The sequence below is a fragment of the Mastigoproctus giganteus genome, chromosome 6 (assembly GCF_048544385.1).
Source record: "Mastigoproctus giganteus isolate SK-2022 chromosome 6, ASM4854438v1, whole genome shotgun sequence".
NCBI lineage: Eukaryota > Metazoa > Arthropoda > Arachnida > Uropygi > Thelyphonidae > Mastigoproctus > Mastigoproctus giganteus.
The window spans coordinates 98,416,624-98,438,272 of NC_143580.1; the positions used below are offsets into that span (position 1 = coordinate 98,416,624).

The window sequence follows — 21,649 nt, forward strand, 5'->3', positions numbered from 1 at the left end:
TCCGGGTAGCTAAACAGCCAGTTCATTTATGCAGAATCCTGTAATTTAAAAGTGAAACGAGGCGGAGATGAACTAACGTTCCAGGTGCCGCCCAAGACAAATACATTCATACATGACCATTCCTGAAGTCTATCTAGTTCACTCTGAAGAAGCTTTGCTTGCTGGTGATCATTAACTACTCTACTAATCTTTACATCTGCAAATTTAGACATCACGCCCTCTATCCCTTCACCGAGGTCATTTATAAAAATCAAAAACAACAGTCGCCCTATTACTGATCCCTTTGGGAAACCCCCTTCTTATGTCAACCCAATCTGAGGAATAATTATTTATCATAACCCTCTGCCTGCTGCCCATAAAGAATAATTTTTTGGGATTTGAACTCAGGTCTGACTGTTTTGTTGGTAAGTACCTTAACCACTGGGCCACTTAGATATTTTAAATTTCAGATGCTCTTCTCATTTATAAAAGGCTATTACTTTTTTGTTATTGTACTTTACTTATTTTAACCCAATATTTCAAATTACAATATTTGAAATATTGTAATTGTGACAGACAGACTAAAATAGTGTATTTAATACTAACCAGTGCAGTGTTCAGTATTTATTCTCGAATTACAGAACTGAGAATGAAATACTTTCAATATTTATGTATTTAAATTGACACAAGGTTTGTGTCAATTTAATTGCTATTTAATGACATTGCTACTGCACACAATGTCCATAAAGCAATTGCTGGTTCGGGAGACTGCAGGTCAATACTTGGCACCCGGTAATCATATCCTTTTTCGAAACCCAGAAAAACATCTATATGGGTACTGATTTGCAATTGAGGACAATCTCAAGCAAACTTTTAAGTGGCTTTTTCAGAGAGAGAAAAACAAAGACTTTTTTTTTAAATGTATTTCCTCTTTGCCTCATAATGGAGAACATCGATTAAACTCAAGGGAAACTGGGGGGGGGGGGGGTTGCAAATATGTTGTTTCTCTATTACCACAGTATATAATTTTTTGAGTGGCTCACATATATATTTATCAGGATTTAAGTGACAATTTTCCTAAGATATAGATATATTGTAAACTCTTTAAATTTTGGCCCACACAGAAATTGAGTTTTGCCAGATTTTAGAGAGGTATACCTAGTGGTTGAGCAGTCCTTGGAGAAGCACAATTCAGTGTACAGTGAAGGACTGTACACTGAATTGTGTCCTTCAGTTGAGCAGTCCTTTCAAGGACTGCTCAACTGAAGTTATTTACATCTGTATGCACACATTTATGATAACTAAAAGGCAGGAGTGGCTACAAATGTAAATAAATAAAATCACTGCAAATATTGTCATATGCTGTAATATCAATCTTAAATGGATGCCTAATATAGTACCTGTGAGAATATCAATCAATGTGCTTTGAAGAGAGAAAAAAAAAAATACTTTTTCAGTGTAGGGTTAAAAAAATAATTATATAATTATAAATATTAAGAAATAATAAAATTATTAATCTACTACATGTAAGAACAAAGATTTTGCATTTTGCTGCCATTATACCTTGTAATGCAGTTGATGAGCTGCATGACTACAGTTACAACAGCAGCAAAGAAAAAAAGTACAGAATTAGATCTATTGTTTGTGTGCATTGTTGAGTTGTTTATGAAAGAAATTAAGTACAGGTTTAATGAAGCACACATTTTTCCAGGTGCCGTTCCTAAAATGATATCACACTGGTCACTAGTCCACACTTCACATATATGCTATGTGACCTAGCCACATAGCTGAAATTTGGAATAGTCAGCACTAAAAAGACTGAATTGTCACCCGCCTTGTATATGTCCTTAAGACAAATCCATTTTTATATACAAGAGCTGGATTGCATGCTTAATATTTCTGGAATTGTAAATTGACTACATTTTATAAAAATCTGCTGGTTTTACAGGCTTTCCAGAAAATTATTACCATAATACACAGTGTCCCATTTGAACGTCCCTGATTTTAAATGTCTCGCAAAAGAAAGTGCACTAGAAAATGTTCACTGTTATTAGGAGAGAAGATTCAAACAGTTTATAATAAAATAGTCAGCAGACTTTAATGAGCTCCTTTGGTGCAACAAAGCATGCGCAAATGATGCTTAATTTCAAACCAGGTTCACTCCAACATATCTGCACTGATGGTGGCAATTGCTTGCATGACACATGTATATAAGGTGGCAATATCAGATGCACTGTGTGACAACCATATTCTCTGCTTCCGTGGTGGAAAAAACCATATCTTTCGCATTATCCAGAAGAAATCTAAGGAAGTTACGTCAGGTGAATGAGAGGGCCATAGTATCAGTGCACCATGCAGAATTCAATGGTCCAGAAACATGTTGTTTCTGGACCATTGAAAACAGAGCAGTGCACACCTCCAAGATCCAAATGAGGTGGTGATCCATCTTGCTGAAAGTAGTAGTAGTGGCACGTGATGCAAGAAAGCAAGTGCATGAGCTTATGCAGCATCAGCCAAAAAAGTGCAATCTGAGAAACTGCATATTGTTCCAGCATGTCCATGTATGTGACTTCTGTAATGGTATCCTTCAAGAAGAAGAATGGTCTGATAATCATGTCCTTCATAAGAATAGACTACAAATTCGCTTTAGGACTGTCTTGAATGGATACAGTGTGGGTTTTCAGAGCCCGACATTTCCCAAAATGTGAAATTCAACATAACATGACTCCAGACGTACCTCTTAAACTTGCTCTTCTGAGGTGCTTTGATAACCTCCTCAACACTGCTTCTGCATGATACCAGTGTTCACAAAATTCCTGTACCATCTCCATATAGACTCAACGTCTATATGGAGATGGTGCATCAAACATAGGACTAAACTGCTTTTGAACTGTGACAACAGATTTGCTTTCTGCAAAGCACACCACTGCCTGTGCTTTCCCTTGCATTGACACCAATTTTCACAAATGACACAAACACTGCCGCAGCCTCAGTCACAGTGCATTTCAAACCATCATCAATGAAACTTGACCATATCCTCCTCTACTAACTCCCACTATATTGCCATATATACAACAGATGAATTTTAACAAACTTAATATCAGGGATGTTCAAAAGGAATTTTGAAAAATTCCTTTTTGAACATCCCCATTTGAAAATTTTGAAATCAAAAGGAGAATTACTAGCATAATATAATAATATTATGCTAGTAATTCTCTGGACACCCTCTAATTCTATGCAGTAACCTAAATAATAATAATAATTAAAATAGAAATTCTATTATAATATCATAACATATATAACACGATGGACTTTATAGTTTTCCTTTTAACAGAGAATTACTACAATAATTCTCTGTTAAAAGCTATTCAACTATTATTAGGTATTTTCTCAAATCTTTTGGTAAGGTATATCATGAAGCATTGAATAAAGAAAGATAAAACAATCTTTGGAAATTAGTGAGAAAATATGCCCATCAACTTATATAGGGTGTAATCTGTCTTTAATTCCGTAAAGGATTACAGATATCTCATGGTACTTTCTGTAGCACTTATCCAGTGAATGCCGGGAATGAAGTCTTTATTACACCATCACCAGGAGAAAAAAAAAAAAAAAAACCTCCACTTGAACTATTCATTTACTCCAATAGTTTGTCTAGTTTTTCGTGAATTTATTTAAACTATCAACTTCCATAAAAACAGATGGAAGTTTGTTTCTGCAATCAATCACCAGCTGGCACTGCTCAGAGAACTTCACATCTGACTGCACAATTATGGCCAGGTATTTTTATTTTTCGCTACCCTGAGTGTAGTACCACACAGTTGGTACGTTACTCTGTGGTTACTGCTATCTATATGCAGTACACTGCATTCGTCAATGTTAAACTTCAGTTGCTGCTTCTCAGCCATCTGCCTAACTTTACAAGGTCCTGTTGCAGTAGCATACGGTTATTAACAACGCTGCCAACCTTTGTATCATCTGCACACTTTAACATTAAGCCTGATATACCTTCTTCAGTATCATTGAAAAAAATATAGAAAACAACAATGGGCCCAACACCGAAGTCTGGTGGATTCCATTAATAACATTAGTCCATGAACAGCAGTGTTCATTGATTACTGCTCAGTCTTCTCCCATTCAACCATCCCTTTATCCATAGCAGAAACTCTCCCTTAATTCCACACTGCACCAATTTATACAATAGTCTTTTTATGTGCAGCAGTATCAATCGCTTTCCTGAAATCCAAGTATATGATATCAAAGTTATTTTTTGCATCCAGTTCCATTGTGACCACATTGTAGCTTCTAATGAAATTGGTCATACAAGACTTTTCCTTAACAAACATATGCTGTGTCTGAACTAGTCTAATCAGTCTAGTCTAGATGGTCCTGCATTACTTCTTTAACCAGTGACTCCATTATTTTTCCTGGAACAGAAATTAAACTAACAAGTGTGTAATTACTCATGTCACCTTTGTGAAGTGGGGATACAGTCGCACTTCTCCAGTCCTTGATGACCTCCCCTGAATCCAAGGATGCTCTCATAATTATGGCTAAGGGTTTGCGTACTTCCTTTGCTGCCCCCCCTTAATATATATGGATAGATCCATTCCACCCCAGGCCCTTTCTTATGTTTAACTTCATCAATTTCTCTTCTTTCTCTACCATTCCCTTGCATTATTCTCTCACTGGTATTCCCTTCTCGATTTACCAGCATGCCATACCACTAAAAGAACATCTGAAATATAAAGTATTTTTTATATATAAAGTATTCTGAATACTGTTTACTTTGCTAATTTTACTAAATGAAAAAAAATTTAACTTGGCACTGTTCATAGCTTGGACCTAGAACGTGCACGGCTTGGTCTGTGACAAAATATAATTTCTCTGTGAAACATACCCTCTGTGACATTAGATTAGGTCTCTTTGGTACTAATTCTCCAGACGGACGTTCTTCAGGAGCTTTGCGCTTTGTTGATGGATTATCTATGAGACATGACAGTGTTGGAGAGGTGGTTGGATGATCACTGTCCATTGTTAGCTGCTTTAAGAGATTTTCACTGCTACTTTGACTATGATTACTGTCCATATCAGTAATCCCACTATTATCGCTCTGGGGAAGAAAAAAAAAAAGCAAAGCAACAAATATAAACATTAATTTAAAAAGGCACAATATGTGAACATTATCATATATATATATATATATATATATAGTTTTATACAATGTACAAATTGGAAAATATTTACAACCAGAACACTAAATGTTTGACAACTTACAGAAGATTACAGACACACCAACATTAAACCTTGTGGTTCTGGCTGTGCAGCAGAAGTACGATAGAAGCTAGTGTGGATCACAATCATAAATTATCAACTTTCGATATGTAATTGCAATTGCATGATACATCAGTAACTATTCTGAATGTGCAACTGACTGATTTGATCCTTCCAAAATCCACCACACTGGATTTTGGAAGGAGCAGATATTCAAATATGAAAGACCGCAGGCAATACCCAAAAAATGGTTTTGGCAGCTGAGACAAAGAGACACTGTCAGCAAGTGATGTTATTTACCTGAAGACATTGCCTTTTTTTGCCAAGTGTGTGTCATTGGATAGTTCCTAAAAAAGCCAAATATCGAATATCTGGAAATATGGATGAAGACAACTGGTGTCTGAGGCCTCAATGTAAATTCTACATTTAATTAAGATCAAGGGGAAGATAGCACCAAGTCTACCACTAGCTGGATAGAAATGCCAACGTGTTTAGGTAAATGTAATTTTTGTCTTAATGTAGCAGGAACTAACTCTTTTCTTGATTGATTTGCTTTGAGAACTTTTGTCAATCTTGTATAACTATGTCCAGATATCTATGTAGGACATGTGATGGGTTCCCCCCACCTCTAGTTAACTCATCAGTTAATCCATCCAGGTTATTTTAATTCTAACAACTCAGTTATAGGTGGAATCAACCACATCACTCCATGTCCTAATTCTGGTAGTGGTATTGAAGCCTTGCATTTTGATGAAGGACAAATTAACAGATCGATATTAATAAATGAAAATTCAGATCATGAGAATTTTTATGAAAAGATAACCTCCACTTTATCATTTATGTCAACCCAACTTTTGAGACTGAAGAACAATATTAAGAATAAGTTGGCCTTGTTACAAAATGGTAAAGAATTTCTTACTGAGCAAATATATATTGACAAAGACAGTACAGAACTTTACTAATAAGGAAATGTGTAAATAACTATAATTAAAACTGAATGTAATCTATGTAAAATTGTTACATATAGTATTATTGAAAATTTTACTTTATTGATGTTCACATAAAAAATGAATTAACTGATACAAATAAAAAACATATTTGAACTCAATAAACAGTGTTAAAAAAAAAAAAAAAAAAAAATTTCTTTCCAAATTCAGGTAAAGTTTCCATCAGTATATCCAGATTGAATCAGATCCTGTAAAAGAAGATATAAAATTACAGAATAATATTTAACTGAAGGTATCATCTCGTCAAGGAATTCTTATAGATCTTCAATTACATGCAAAGTTCAGGGGTGAATTAAATACAGTCTATACTACTACTATTGCAAACTGAAATGGAAAACAATTCTACATAAACCCAAAAATTGGTCCTTGAGGCTGTCATATTCTCTCAGGTATGAAGAGGGTGGGATTATTATCTGGGTGTCTAAAATGCTGATGCAGCTGATATCAAGGCGACACCTGAGTCAAGTGGATCCAATTTCTGCAAAGTCCAATCATTGTGTAACAACTATATCCTCTGCTTGCACCTTGACGATGATAGGACTATTACTAACCCTAGGCATAATCCCCGTGTGCAAGTCCAACCCAGGTGTAAAAATAAGGAGGGGAAAAGATGTGGCATCCACACCACATGGGGGAATGCACCCCTATGTGTCACCAAGCAAAACTAGGTAGATGACTCTCATCAACCAGTGCAATTCCATGCACTTCAACCAGGTTTGAAGTGCTAAATCCCATGGTCCTCAAAGCAAAGCTCCAGCAACCCCTCCACCTCTTCCATCATGCAGTATGAATGATGTCTGTTAAGGTTATGATGGGCATCATGGTAAGATCCAATCTTCTTAACATTTCAAGAGTACAGCTCTAAACCAGTGTTTGCAGGCTGGCAGCTAGACAGCCCACTGGACTGAAACTATTGGGAATTCTTTAGGAGGCACATGCATCAGTTAGTAAATAATCTCATTGCCTCTACTCTGCCAACAGAAAGTCCAAGTAGTTTGCATGCAGGGGACATTGTAGAGGCCACGTTAAAACAAGGAGCTGGGCATATTTTTGCCATGTGTGTGCCATTTCCAAAAATTTCATTACTGAAAATATCATCCATCACATCCACCGCACATATCACAAAAAGACAAACAAATAGAATAAACTTATCTGCGAAAAGACCTAAAACTCCCAAATGCTTCTTCATTCATTATATATAAAGACAAATATACGTAGTCACAATTTCATTCTCCCTGATGAACGTTTCTACTTAGTTTACCAAGCTACTTACTTTTCTGAGAGAATTCCAATTACCAGTTCATTCAACCATTACTCATTTCGGTTGTTCTAATTACTGTGTACAATTCCTTTCACTTCAGAGGTGGTACCTGTGCAGATGTCCACTTCGATATTCATTGTCAGATTGAGCAATTTGGAATGTCATCTTTGCGATCTTCTCTGGCTTAAAATCTCTACCCCATTCTGTCAAATTCATCTGCTGCTTCCATCGTTTTCCTAGATCTACTAATCACTTGGAACTCTTTCACTTCCTTTCCTTGAACCACGACTGACTTCAGTCCTATTTTCATAAGAGTGAGGTAATTTCTTTGGCTATTTTAATTTTCACAAATCTAGCTGGTTGCAATGCTGAGGCTTTTGAAATTACTAATAATGTTACACACACACACACACACACACACACACACACTGTTCATTTACCTACCAGAATAGCAGACAACCCTAACCACACAGTCAACATCCTTGATATTTTTCTCATGAACAACTCTTCCAAGTACATGGTAATGGTATGATCTGAGGATGTCGTATGACTGCAACAATACAAATATTTGTTAACGATTTAATTTTTTGTCTCGCATTTTTGTACAATTCCATTGTTAGGTGCCCCTAACAGCTGCGTAGGTCATTTGAACTACAAGATCGGTACTTCAACAGATGCTGTTTTCCAGAGATATTTACATATGTTGCAATCACAAGTATACATCCATTGTATCTTGGGAGTGTGCTCTGGTCACAGAAGAGAACAGTTGGTGCTGCTGTAAACGGATAAGTATTTTTAATTTTTACCGTATTCTTCATTAATTAACATACTACATTGTGTTTTACAGAGGTTTAGTAGCGTTCCTTAACTTCTTATTTTTAATTTAACTGTCAATTTTTGAAAGTTACGACTACCGGTGTTGGTGCCAATATAGTTGAACTGGCCGCCATATTGTAGCCGATAAGAAATAGTGTAACGTATATATATCTTGAACTGATAGTGTAAGGTGTAAAGTAAAACTAGATAGTGTTATACGAAGCACTCAATTAGGAATCTGTTAGCTTATTATAGTATTATAAATTAATCAAAAATATTATCAATCTTATTCAATTTCATTGTTAATTAAATTGTATTTAAATGGAAATCATGACTCAGACTAGAGCTGCAAAGCAAAGATAACAGACTAACGAGAGTGCTGTGACTCGGGGAAGAAACGAAGGGGACGATTATCCAACACATCACAGTCTCAAAAAATGCGCGAAATGTGAAATGTTTGCTGACCTTTCTAAAAAAGGACGTGATCTAGCCAAGGAGGATGCCTTGTGTGTCTAGAGTGTCAAGAAATTAGGTGCCAACTCAGAAATCTGATGGGCATCTATGAGAGCTTGAGGTGTAGGGTAAATACCCTTGAAGAAATTAATGAGGGACCCATCAAGCTCTCAGCTGTCCAGCTCAACGACAGAGCTCACTCCTGTGCATCAGGCAACACAGAGGCAGAATACACTCGTCCAAAAGGAACTAGTTTTATTGGTGACTCTATTGTCAAGGCGACGGGGAATATACTATGCAAGAAGGATAGGTGGTACAAGACCAGGGTACGTCTGCCAGAGTGAAAAGTTGATGATATTGTAGAGCAGATATCATCTTTTAAAGGCACAAAAGGTGATATTGTTGTACACATTAGAACTAATGACATTAAGAGAGAGAGAGATATGCAGATTTACTCAACAAGGACAGGTCGATTTTGAAAAAAAAGGCCCCAAGTTAGAGTTGAATGTGAAAGTGTCTGCAATTCTGCCCAGACTGAGATAGGAGGGTGTATATGATGAGAGCCTTGTCGATCAATTCGGCCCTGGAGAGATTGTGCAAGGCTCAAGGGGTAGAATTTTTTCAGCCTAGTCTGTGCTTGTTGACAGGAGAGACTGTTTCTACAGGGATGGGGTACACTTAGATAGAAAGGGTACAACAATATTTGCTGATGCTATCGAGGCAGTGTTAGATGGGTCGGAAAACTGCTAGCTTGTGGGGGGGGGATACACAGACTAAAAGGTTAACAGTGGCCACAGGCAGAGGAAAATTTGATTCTTGCACTGCTTCTATTAGAATGAGCAGCAGCATGGAAAGCAAGGCAATGAAGATTTCCAGGACTGTTGGGAGTCATAGTGGAACAAATAAATACACGGGCTGTGTTAGGGTAACTAATAATAGAAACAGGTGCATGTACAGCCAGGCCTTGCATAATGCAAGTTCGATTAACGCGATTTTCAGTTAACGCTATTTGAAAAATTATACCACTTTTCACTTTACACGATGCAAATTTCCAGTTAACGCAATCTTTTTTTTTTATGCGATAGTTGAAAAAGATTTGAATTGCGCGTTAAGCTTACCGCGAGTCATACAGTCAATAAACAAACATTTGCCTGCTGCCCGCCTCTGTGTGTTCCATCAACCATCAGAAGAAGACATGTTACTTGTTTGTCTCCTGCTAATAAAGTCAATGCACACTTGAATAACAATTCAAATTTTTAAATGAGCCAGATGAAAATGTTACTGCGAAGGAGATAACGGTAAAAGAATTAGATGGAATCTTTCGTATCGCATAGAACCTCAAACAAAAGGTTTGAGGTTTTCTGTGATATTTATTTCGCTAGGGCCCAGAGAAGATTGTTGTCGGCTATCGGAAATTGACTGATGAAAAGAGAAAGTCAACACTGTTCAAATATTTCCGCAACAGTCATTTCTTCATTGTGTATTTTATGTCAGAGGTTCCCAAACTTTCTCGGTTCACGGCGCCCTTAGTGTCTCGGTAATTTTTTCAAGGCGCACCTAGACCAAAAGAAATACCTAACAGTTCCGTTTAGTAGTTAGGTCCAAATAACTTAATAAGAAATGTTGAAACTGTGAACTACCTCGAGCTAGTAGTTCGCGCAGTGTCCGACAGATGTCTAGTATCGCTGTTTTATGCAATAAACATTTAATTCCATAATTATTTTCATTATCTTTTACATTGTATACAGTTAAAAAGTTATTTAAAAGGTATTTTTAAAATTCTTTATGGACATCCCAGAAGGTCAAGGACCAATTATAATTTTTCCTATTGATTATCATATTCGATTAACGCGTTTCTGTTTTGCGCGATGCACTCGCGGGACGAATTAATCGTGTTAATCGAGGCCAGCCTGTATACTTGTATGTACACCAATGCTAGGAGTATAGTTAATAAATTAGAAGTGCTAGTAAAGACATGAAAGGTAGGTATTGTTGGGATATCAGAGACGTGGTGTCACGCAGACGTGCAGAATTGGAGTTTGGGGGGGGGGGAGTACAATGTGTACAGAAAGGATAGACAGGACAGGAAGGGGTTATGCTGCTAGTTAAGAAACACAAAATCTAAGGAAGTTCATCCAATTGATGTTGGTGGACAATGCAACCTTGAATCTGTCTGGTGTAATATAAGCACTGGGATTATAAGCAATTGTGCAGAGAAATAGAGAGGGCCAGTAAATCAGAATGTCTTCTAACAGAGGATTTTAACTTTCTAGATATTGACTGGAACTTGTGAATTGGTCACTCGCACACTAGCAAGAATTTTTTAGATTTATTGGATGACTGTTTCCTACAGCAGCATGTTTGAGAGGCAACGAGAGGGTGTAATACAGGAAACCCTCAATTAGCACGATTAATTGGTTCCGCAAAAATGGCACGCTAATCGAAGTTAATAATCAATATAAAATAGCCTAATTCGTTCCAATATAACAATCCTGCAATATAATAATCAATATTTTTAAAAATATGTTTTTTTATGGCAATTTAATGTACAGTAGTATAAAAGCAAAGGATAATTATATTTGCAGTACAGTAATCAAAAGTTTATTGAAATTAAATTACAACATATAACTCACTATTTCTTTGTAAAATATTTCAAAAGGCTGGTTTGCAGAGACTTTTCTTTCTTCCTTTCATCATAAATTTGTTTGTATGGATACACATCTTTTTCAATGTTCCTGAAAATTTGCAAACCGTGCTCGATATCTGGGTCTGCATCCACGATTAGCTGTTTCAAATTTTCAGCTGTGCGAAATATTCCTTCAAGTTCTTTTAATGTCAACTTCTTTTCTTGAACATTTTCTTCCTCGCAAATTTCCACCTCATCATATGCTCGTTGTTAATCAATATTAAGTAGGTCAGAATCACTTAATTGTTCTGAATTTCCAGAAATTTGTAAACATCACTGTTGTCGATTTCATCAAAGCCTAGATGTCCTCCAATATTTGCTATTTGATCAATAACAGTGTTGACATGAGTGAAACTACAGAAATCATTTGCGCAATGTGACAAAATATGCTTCCAAACTGCTCTCATATTGCTGTATGTTACTTCAGACCATAACTCATGAATATTGTTTATTCATGTAATTTCTCCAAAATTCAACTAAAGAAACTGCACTATATCCAGTTGTTGCTTCAATTGCTTGTGCAAATGTTCTGTGTAAATAATAGGTCTTAAAACGTAGTGATTATGCCTTGATTCATAGGCTGTAAAAGATTTGTCGTATTTGGAGGGGAAAAAAAAAAAAAAACAACTTTTACGTCTTCACATAAATCATAAAGTGATGGTGGGTGGCCCAGGGCATTGTATAAAATTAATAAAATTTTAAATGCAAGATTGTTTTCTTCACAATAAGCCTTAACTTTCGGACAAAAATAGCTAGTGAACCAAGATTTTTTTTATTAGAGTGCCAAAGAACAGGTAGGCTTGCTTTATTAAAACCTTTACCGAAAGATCTGCGAGTTTCATTTCTATAGATAACCATGGGTTTTAATTTCAAATCAGCTTCTGCACTGCCTCCCAGTGTTATTCCATCTTTGGAAACTTTACAGCCTGGTTGAGCATTTTCTTTTCTTTTTTGCTAGCAAGGTTTTTTTTTTTTTTTTTTTTTGGTATTCTTACCAAAAAAGGCCTGTTTCATCAACATTAAATATTTGTTGATCTGTATAGCGGCCGTCATCAATAATTTTCTTTAAAATTTCAGGATATTTCATGGCTGCATCTTTATCTGCACATGCCGCTTCTCCAGTCAATGCAACATTATGCCGTCCTATTCGTTTCTTAAAACGTTGAAACCAGCCTTTACTGGCAGTGAAATTTTCTTCCATTTCTGCTTCAATCGCTTGTTCTTTTGAAGAACTTGATTGAACATTTTCTTCAGTTACTGCTCTAACCAAGTTTTCTATTGTTGGCTTTTCCTTTACCATTGCAAAAATACTCAAGGCTTTTGCTTTTATGGTCATTGTGCAGATTGGAATTCTTTTTTGATTGGCTAAATGGCTAAAAGACATTCTATTCCAATTATCCTAACACTTCTATTTCTTGTGGATTGTGTGCGTGCTGACGATGAAGCAAGCTTACCTTTTTCCTTATATGCACTGGCTTTACTTAAAATTGTCCGAGCAGTTGATTCAAGCATTCCAAGATGTTAAAAAATTTGTATTTTACTATCACCGTCTTCAAATCTTTTTATGACTTCAATTTTTTTCATCCAACATTATCACTTTTCTTTTCTTTTTACCAGAGGCACTATCAGATACACTTTTCCTTTTATTCATAGTTAATAATTATGAAATATATAAAAAAATTTAATAGAAATTAATGTAATTAATTAGCATCCACAGTAATTAATGTAAACAACACGTAACAGCGAAATAATTTTGAGATAACACTCTGCACGCCAACACGCAATGCAAGAATATCTGTTGTTGTTATGGGAGTTTCTGGCGCAAGGGCTACTTTGGCCATATTGCGCCTACCAAAGTTAGTGAAGCTGTATGTGATGGCTGCTCTGGGAGCAGTTAAAATTGATCATACATTTGAATTCGTTTTAGGTACAAAAAGAATTCGGAGAGGTTTGCATTATTACCTATGATGCGGCTGAGTGACAACGGTTCTTGTAATGACGAGCTGAAAATACACTGTCGGACATTGTTAAACAAGCTACATTCAATGAGTATATGCTTTACTGTCAGTGGTTTCAAGCAGTGCGTACACTGCGGAGGATCGTTTCCTGTGAGCAAAAAAAGGTGAGTGAGGTGAGTATGGCCTATTCGGCTTCTGGCTAGAATTACTTCTTCTTTTCTATTTTTACGCAGGCTGGAATTCCATAATTGTGGTTCAGGTTTCAGCTGAAACAGCTTGTTCTGTGTTTGATTTCTCCACATAAGTGCCCACTGCTCCATACATTTTTTTTGGATATTGCATCTACAATCAGTATACGGGACAAGGTCATTTGTTGAATTTATGCTGGAGGGATATTTTGCAGCATTATCTGCGCATTCATTTCCTTTAATACCGCTGTGTCTTGGAATCCAAGAAAAGACAACAGTTTGCTGATGTTCGTGAAGACGTATCAGCGCATGTCTTAAGATTTTTAGCAAAGGATTGTGAGGTGTCGTGTTTTTGAGAGCTGAGAGAGCACTTTTGGAATCCGTATATATGATGCTTTTATTGATTGACAGGAGTGAAATATGTTCCAAGGCAAGCTTAATGGCATGAAGTTCAGCAGTATAACTGCTGCACCCACTTTATTACCAGACTTAGAACCATCCGTATAGATCTTAGTAAAGAGGGAATAATTCTGTATATGGACAAGATGTAGCTGTTGGATGTTGATATCTGATATAGCACCTTTTCTCCACTGCTCAAAGTAATCATCACAAGAAGGCGTGATGGTAATCCACGGAGGATCTGGATCTCTTAAGTCACTGAGAACATTATGAAGTTGAATATTCCAGCATTCTGTTAGATTTTGGAATCTGATACCAGTAGGCCGAATTGTTCTTGGTTTGTTTGCATAGTGGATTATGTACTGAGGATCATGTAGTAGTGGCCAAATAGGATGTGTGGGGTGACTTTTAATTTTAACAGAGTATGTCATCAATAACATCTTTCTTCTGATATTCAGTGGAGGTTCGTGGGCCTCAACGTACAAACTTTGAACTGGCGATGTTCTGTATGCACCTAGAGCAATCCTAAGAGCAGTGTGTTGGATGGGAGCAAGACGAGCTAAGGTACTCTCTCTAGCAGAGCCATAAACAGGTGCTCCATAATCCAGCCGAGATCTAATTATGGATCTGTATAGACGGAGCAAAGTGTAACGGTCTGCACCCCATGATGTACTGGAGATTACCCGGAGTACGTTCATTTTCTTAATGCAAACAGTTCGTAGGTTTTTGATATGGTCTTGAAAATTTAGCTTCTTATCGAAAATTAGTCCTAGGAGACGAATATTGTTCATGATTGGAATAGGATGACTGTCCAAGAGTAGCTCAGGATCTGGATGGATTTTGCGCTTGTTACAGAAGTGGATAGCTGTAGACTTTTGCTTTGATAGCCTGTATCCATTTTGGGTCATCCACAATTCAATATTATTTATTGATATTTGTAAGTGCCTCTCGATATAATTCATATTCTGGGAATGACAGGATAAGGTAAGGTCATCAGCGTAGAGATATGAGTCGACAGTGTTTGGAATTCTGTTTGTGATATTGTTGATTCGCACTGCAAATAAAGTGGCACTGAGTACAGAGCCTTGTGGGATTCCTTCTTCTTGTATGTATGTTTGTGACAGAGCCTGATGGTATCGGACTTGGAAAGACCTGTGGCGAAGGAAATTTTCAATAAAAGATGGTAAATGGCCTCTCATATCAATAGTATGGAGATCCTTTAGGAAAGGATCTCCATACTATTGATAGAAAAAGCTTTAGGAAAAGCTTTTTCTATATCAAGACAAACCATGACCAGATGTTGATTTCTAATGAATGCATTTCTTATGTTTGATTCCGCCTTTACCATAAGATCTAAAGATGATCTATTCCTGCGAAAGCCAAACTGATTGCTGCTGATTATGTTTCTTTTCTCCAGGTACCATGTTAATCGGCAGTGCACCATTTTTTCCAAAGTTTTACTCAAGCAGCTGGTTAGACATATCGGTCTATAGTTGTATGGAGTCGAGTGATTTTTTCCTGGTTTAGGGATAGCTATTACGTAAGAATGTTGCCAGGAACAGGGGAATGTGTGTTCAGAATAGACCCTATTGTAGAATTTTAGGAGTGAGGACAGAGATTTCTCATGCAGATGTTTCAGCATTATATAGTAAATACCATCAGGGCCAGGGGCGCTGTTTCTAGAGGTATTTATGGATTCTTTCAGTTCAGATAGTGTGAGTGGTTGATTACAAGGCAAAGAATAGGTAGTTTTGAAATTTATTTTGAATTTCTCAGCTTCGGCTTTAATTTTTTGGAATGATGGCTGATAAGCTATTGAGGCGGACAACTTAGAGAACGCAGTTCCTAAGGTGTTTGCAATCTCTGTGTGATCAGAGATCTCCTTCCCATTCCAGTTAAGAATAGCTGAAGGTGATTTAAGATATTTGCCATTCAACTGCCTTATTTTTTTCCAAATTATTCTGGAGTCGGTATCTTTGTTAATTGTTGAAGCGAATTTTATCCAAGAGTCTTTTTTGGCTTTTCGGTGGATATATCGTGCTTTGGCTCTAAGTCTTTTATAATTAATAAGGTTGACAGTGGTTGGGTATTTGCGGAACTGGTTCCATGCTGCATTTTTTTCTCTTTTAACCATGTAACAGTCTTTGTTCCACCAATGATTGATATGCTTGCGGTTTCCTAGTTGAGACTGCGGAATGGCGATTGTTGCAGCTCTAAGTATCTGTGCTGTTATATGATCTGTGACGGTATCGACGGGAGAAGACTCAATTATGTGATCATTAAAAGAGACATAATTTTTATATTTTGCCCATTCTGCTTTGGAAAATTTCCATTTCGTTTGGGTTTCAGTTGTTTTAGAATGGGTGGTTTGAATTCGGCATATGACAGGATAGTGGTCGCTGTTCAGAGGATTGTCATGTATTGTCCACTCGACACTTGGGAAGAGGATAGGAGAGCATAGCGAAAGATCTATTGCTGAGGTTGAACCAGTAGGAAAATGAATGTAAGTGGATAAGCCAGTGTTCAGTAACGTTAAATTCTGTCTGTCTAGTAACATTTCAATGAGCTCTCCACGTCTATCTGAGACGGGAGATCCCCATAATGGATTGTGACCGTTAAAGTCTCCTAACAGGAAGATGGGAGACGGTAATTGCAGAATAAGGTTTTCCAGTTCCTGAATTGAACATGGTTTATTGGGTGAAAGATAGATTGAGACGATCGTTAAAGCAGTGCCAACCACTATACGAGCTGCGACGGCTTCTAGGGAAGTTTGGAGAACAATTTGCTTACAAGGAACTGTTGAGTCTATCAGTATGGCTACTCCTCCATGAGCATTTTTTGCAGTGGACCTGTCTTGAAGAAAAAGAGTATAATATTTAATTGATACAGATACTTGAGGTGTTAAATTTGTCTCTTGTAGGCATATACCCACAGGATGATAACGGTCGATTAACTCGTATATGTCATCTATATTGCTACGAAACCCTCTGCAATTCCATTGGATTATGTTATTCATTGTGTAGGTTTAGAGTTAGCAGTCGAATCCGTCTGTTTTTTAGACGTGCTCTGTTTTTGACGGTCAAATTTTATTTTTTCCTTTTTTGGGAAGAATGGACGTGTGTCCATGTCGTCTTCAGCATATAGATCTAGAATGGGTTCATCATAGGTATTATTCTCTGCAACATCCATATTTGTGGTATCAGATGATTTCTTTCTGGCATAATCTGAGTTTTCCATTTGACCTGAAATGGCTGGAGCCTGAGTAGTAGGTGGTATTGAGATTGGTGTGTTATTAGTCCTATCGACAGTTTGTTTTGTGGTGCAGATGATAAGAGTGATCGAGCCCAGTCAGAAATTGACACTTTTGGTGGAACAGTTGTATCCGTCTGAGTTGAAACTGTTTGGTACCTTTTGGATGCTTCAGCATATGAACGTTTAGGTATGCTTTGTAGAAGGTGTTTTCTCGCTTCGAGATACGTGACTTTGTTAATTACTTTGTATTTCTGGATGGTTTTCTCCAGCTTCCATTGCTCACAGGATTTAGAGAATGCTGAATGATTGCCTTTGCAGTTTGGACATCGTGATGATTCGGCATTGCAATCGGTATGATTATGCTCCTTTGATCCGCAGTTTGAACATACTGAATTTCCTCGGCAGACAGTTTGGGAATGCCCAAACTTCTGACACTTGTAGCATCGAATAGGATTGGGGATGTAAGGACGGATGCGGCAGTTAAGGTATCCAGCTTTTACTGATGAAGGTAGGTTCGGTGTAGAAAAGGTAAGAATAATGCTGCGAGTGGGTACAAATTCTCCGTCCTTCTTTAACATTATTCGTCTGGCTTGAATTACTTTCTGGTCTTGGAGTTCTTGAACAAACTCTTCCTCTTTGACGTTCAATAGGTCCCATTCGGATATGACTCCTTTAGAGGTATTAAGGGTGGCATGAGGAGATACCTTAGTGGGGACTCCACCAAATGATGTTAGTTTGAGGAGAGACTCAGAATGTTTGCGGTTGGTGGTTTCAACTAATAAGTCACCAGATTTCAGTCGGCGTACCATTTTTGGTGATCCGGCTACACTTTCTAAACATTTTTGTATGTAAAAGGGAGATAGTGTACCTAATGACTGATTCGTTAAAGAATGCATTATGAGGAAAGATGGGTATTCCATTTGAGGTACATCCATTTTCATCCTTTTGCAGTTTTGATTGTCACAATTTTGTTGCAAATCCATAGGATTTGCAGTCTTTAGAGGAGGGAAATTTTCGTTTTCCATGATTGTTCCTTTTAGCCCTGGAAGGATAACTTTTCCTTCCAGGTTTCTGGCCCCGCCACGGGGAGGCAGGAGCAGTGCCACGAGGTGACCAAGCGGCTGTTAGTTGTGTTAGTGAGAGATATAAAAAAGAAACAGAAAGGTAACTTCCCTTTCTGGGCCTTTGCCTACTTCCTGTAGTGTCAAAGAGCTACTCTAGTATAAAATGAAAATAACGGTAATCACAACAAAAAGAAACTCTATATATAGCAAAAGCTCTGAAAAGATCGCTTCAATGAACGCACTTTAATCGCTTGGCCACGGAACGCTTGGCACCTGGGGCCAAGAATAACTGAAAGCAATTGATCTGCATGCACGTAATAAATGCGGTGCAGCAGGTGTTGTCCTTCAGAGTGCATAATCTAAGAAAATATTTCAATTGTTGTAACAATACATGTTTGAAATAATCAGTTTCTTTTATTTTCTTATGGCAGAAAAACAAACTAGCTTCTCATACTATCTTGTATTCGCTTGTGTTTATTTATCCTTCTCGATGGAGAAGGTATGACATGACGCAAAATAAACAGTAACTCCCTTTTGTGAACAGAGCTTCGTGCTCACTAAGAAAACAAGCAATGTATTTCTATAATGCGATGCATACTTTAGCAGTGTATTTACATTCATAGCTTAGTACTGACTTTCTTAGTATCACCAGCTTCAGTTTCTGGCCTAATTATCAGCAGTGATTATTCATGCATTAAGATTTTGCGATAAAGGAACCACTGGATGACAGTAATCACAATGTACTGATATGGGAATTACTTTCTAATTATCTAAATTGCCTAAAGGTTAGAGGTGAGAACAATGCATAGAAATTTTCTTCATTCAATAGAAACTATTTTAAATGTAATTATCAACCCCGGGGGCTCAACATCTGGTGAGTATGGGCTTGGCACACCCAGGGTCCTGAGCTGGATATCACCATTGTTCACTTTCTTGGTGATTCCCTTCTAGTCTCTCTCTCTTTCTCTCTCTCTCTCTCAGGGTAACTTGGGCAATTTTTTTTTTTTTTTTTTTTTGTTGGCTGGTGCCGCATAAGTCTCAGGCTTCCCTGCACCATATAGCTAATAATAATAAAATAATCAAGGGGAATTAAAAAAATTCGCTATAAAGAAGTTGGTTAAACCGAGGTCCATCTGTAATTAAATCAAATGAAGCAATTTTAAAATACATAACTGATCAATTGTGCCATTAAAACACTGGGGATGGGGGGCCCGCTCGCCCCACCGTAGTTCTGGCTCTGGATGCTCAATAATTGCATTCAGGATTTCATTTGTAAAATAAATGATTGTCTCAACAATGGGCTCCCGCGAGCCCATTACAGCTCACCACTGATTCCACCTATCAGGCTGAGTAACCTTGCCTGTCAGTTTTAAAATATCCACTACTAATTACTTAAATGCTAATCTGTAGGAATTTTTCCAGTGTGGCAAAGATAACCAATTTCAATCCTTCTAAAATGCAGTCCTATTTTGCTCCTATGCTCATCTTCAATGATACTCAAATTTCTAGCCTAGACTGCATATCCCCATTAGCGATTACTCTGACTTCTAATCTCTCTTGGTATAAGCACATCCATAAATATTACTTCCTCTCAGCTAAAAAAATTATGTTTCTCTTCTGCTTTTGCTGTTAGTTTTCTTCTCACTGTGTAAAAATCTCAAATGCACCCTACCGTGGAATATTGTTCCCACATCTGGAGCAGGTCACCCATAACCTCTCATGCCTCTCGACTCCATTCAAAAGAGGGCAGTTAAGTTAATAAATAATTCTTCTCTTACAAAGTCTCTGCATTCTATCTTATAGAGTTTGTTTCTGCTGCATGGCTTTTCAACAGACACTGTTCTTCTGAATTGCCTTCTATTATTCTCCCCCTCTCTCTCTTTTCCAAAACAGTCTAAACATGTGTTTCAACCAGTCAGCGTCCCTTTACTCTCCAACTTCAAACTTACAGAACCAACTTTTCTCTTCATTCATCCTTTCGAGTTCTGTTTTCTGTAACTACCATCCTTAACACTTTCTTGAAGATTACAATTTGGAGAAATTCAAGTTTAATGTCAACAAGTATCTTCTTCCATCTTCTCCAACTTTAGCCCACCCACAGTACTAAGTACTATAGGTTCCATTACCTTTTTGTGTTTGGGGTTTTCATAATAATAATAATAATAAAAAAAAAAAGTGACCGAACTCTACATTCTAGGCCTAAAATTATGGGAATTGTGCACTGGTAATATATTCATCAATCAACCAAAAAAAAAAAAAAAAAAAAAACACGGGGGGGGGGGGGGAGAAGCTGATGTGCCCTAGCATCGGTATACTGCAAACTCTGAAATGCATATCACACAACATGGTAGTTATATAACATGGTTTGAGAATTGCGAGAAATCTTGCATAACATGGTATTTTTGAGCTTTTCTGCTGGAAAAACACTGCTATTATGTTAGATGTAATTTTCAACATTTCCATTCCTTTTTGTGCATCACTGCTATTGAGTTGCTAGTCATTATCTACCATAAAGCGTTTACTACCATATCAATTATAAATTGGTAATGAACTCTCTTGCTCATATTACCGATAGTTGCCATATTACCGATAGTTGGAGTTCTGCGAGTTTTCACCATGTGTTTCCCCTTCCATGAAATATTCAATCATATAAAAAACAAATAAATTTTCAGAAACTCATTATGCCATATCTCACTTGTTTATTTATTTTTTTCTTTAGTAAATAATAAAGGGATTACCTTCTTTAGCCAGTGGGTAGTTGATTGGTGGAACAGACTTCCATCTTTTGTTGTGGAAGTTGATAACCTAAATAAATATAAGGCTGAGCTGGACAGGCATTTGAAACAAATGGAGGGTTTTTTTTTTTTTTTTGGCTGATGCCGCATAAGCTTGCTTTCTTGCATACATACGTATGCTTCTACTAATGCTAATTACTTTGATTTCTTTACAGGAAGGCTTCTTATCCAACTCTCCTAGTCCATCATGTAAATTAATTAAAATACACGAATTTAAGAAACTACAACATTTTAATGTGTTCCATAAAACAACTTAATAACCCGGAATCACAGTCAAGGCCCCAACCCAACTCCAAAACTATCAACCGTGATGCAACCATCAGTATAGGAAAACATAATGTCAAATTTACTCATAGTAGAAAGAATAACTAAATAAGAAATACGTGAAGGCAGATTTCTTCCTCCTTAAGTTAGACGGAAACTTTTCAATACTTCACGTTCACAGGACATTCCATCCTGTGAAACTAAAAAATGCGTTGATGCGCAAGTATTAAAAAGAAATTTAGTCCACACCACG

At 37.1% G+C, this 21,649-nt stretch overlaps 1 protein-coding gene across 2 annotated transcripts in view; it reads right to left on the reverse strand.

The window, feature by feature from the left end:
- The window catches only part of LOC150084471 (uncharacterized), a 1,198,120-nt gene that overhangs the window by 197,776 nt on the left and 978,695 nt on the right, over positions 1 to 21,649 (reverse strand). For both annotated transcript variants that reach the window (XM_090376097.1, XM_090376096.1), the window contains one exon: positions 4,880 to 5,092. In XM_090376097.1, the coding sequence (XP_090232223.1) occupies positions 4,880 to 5,092 (213 nt within the window). The remainder of the gene's footprint in view (positions 1 to 4,879; positions 5,093 to 21,649) is intronic.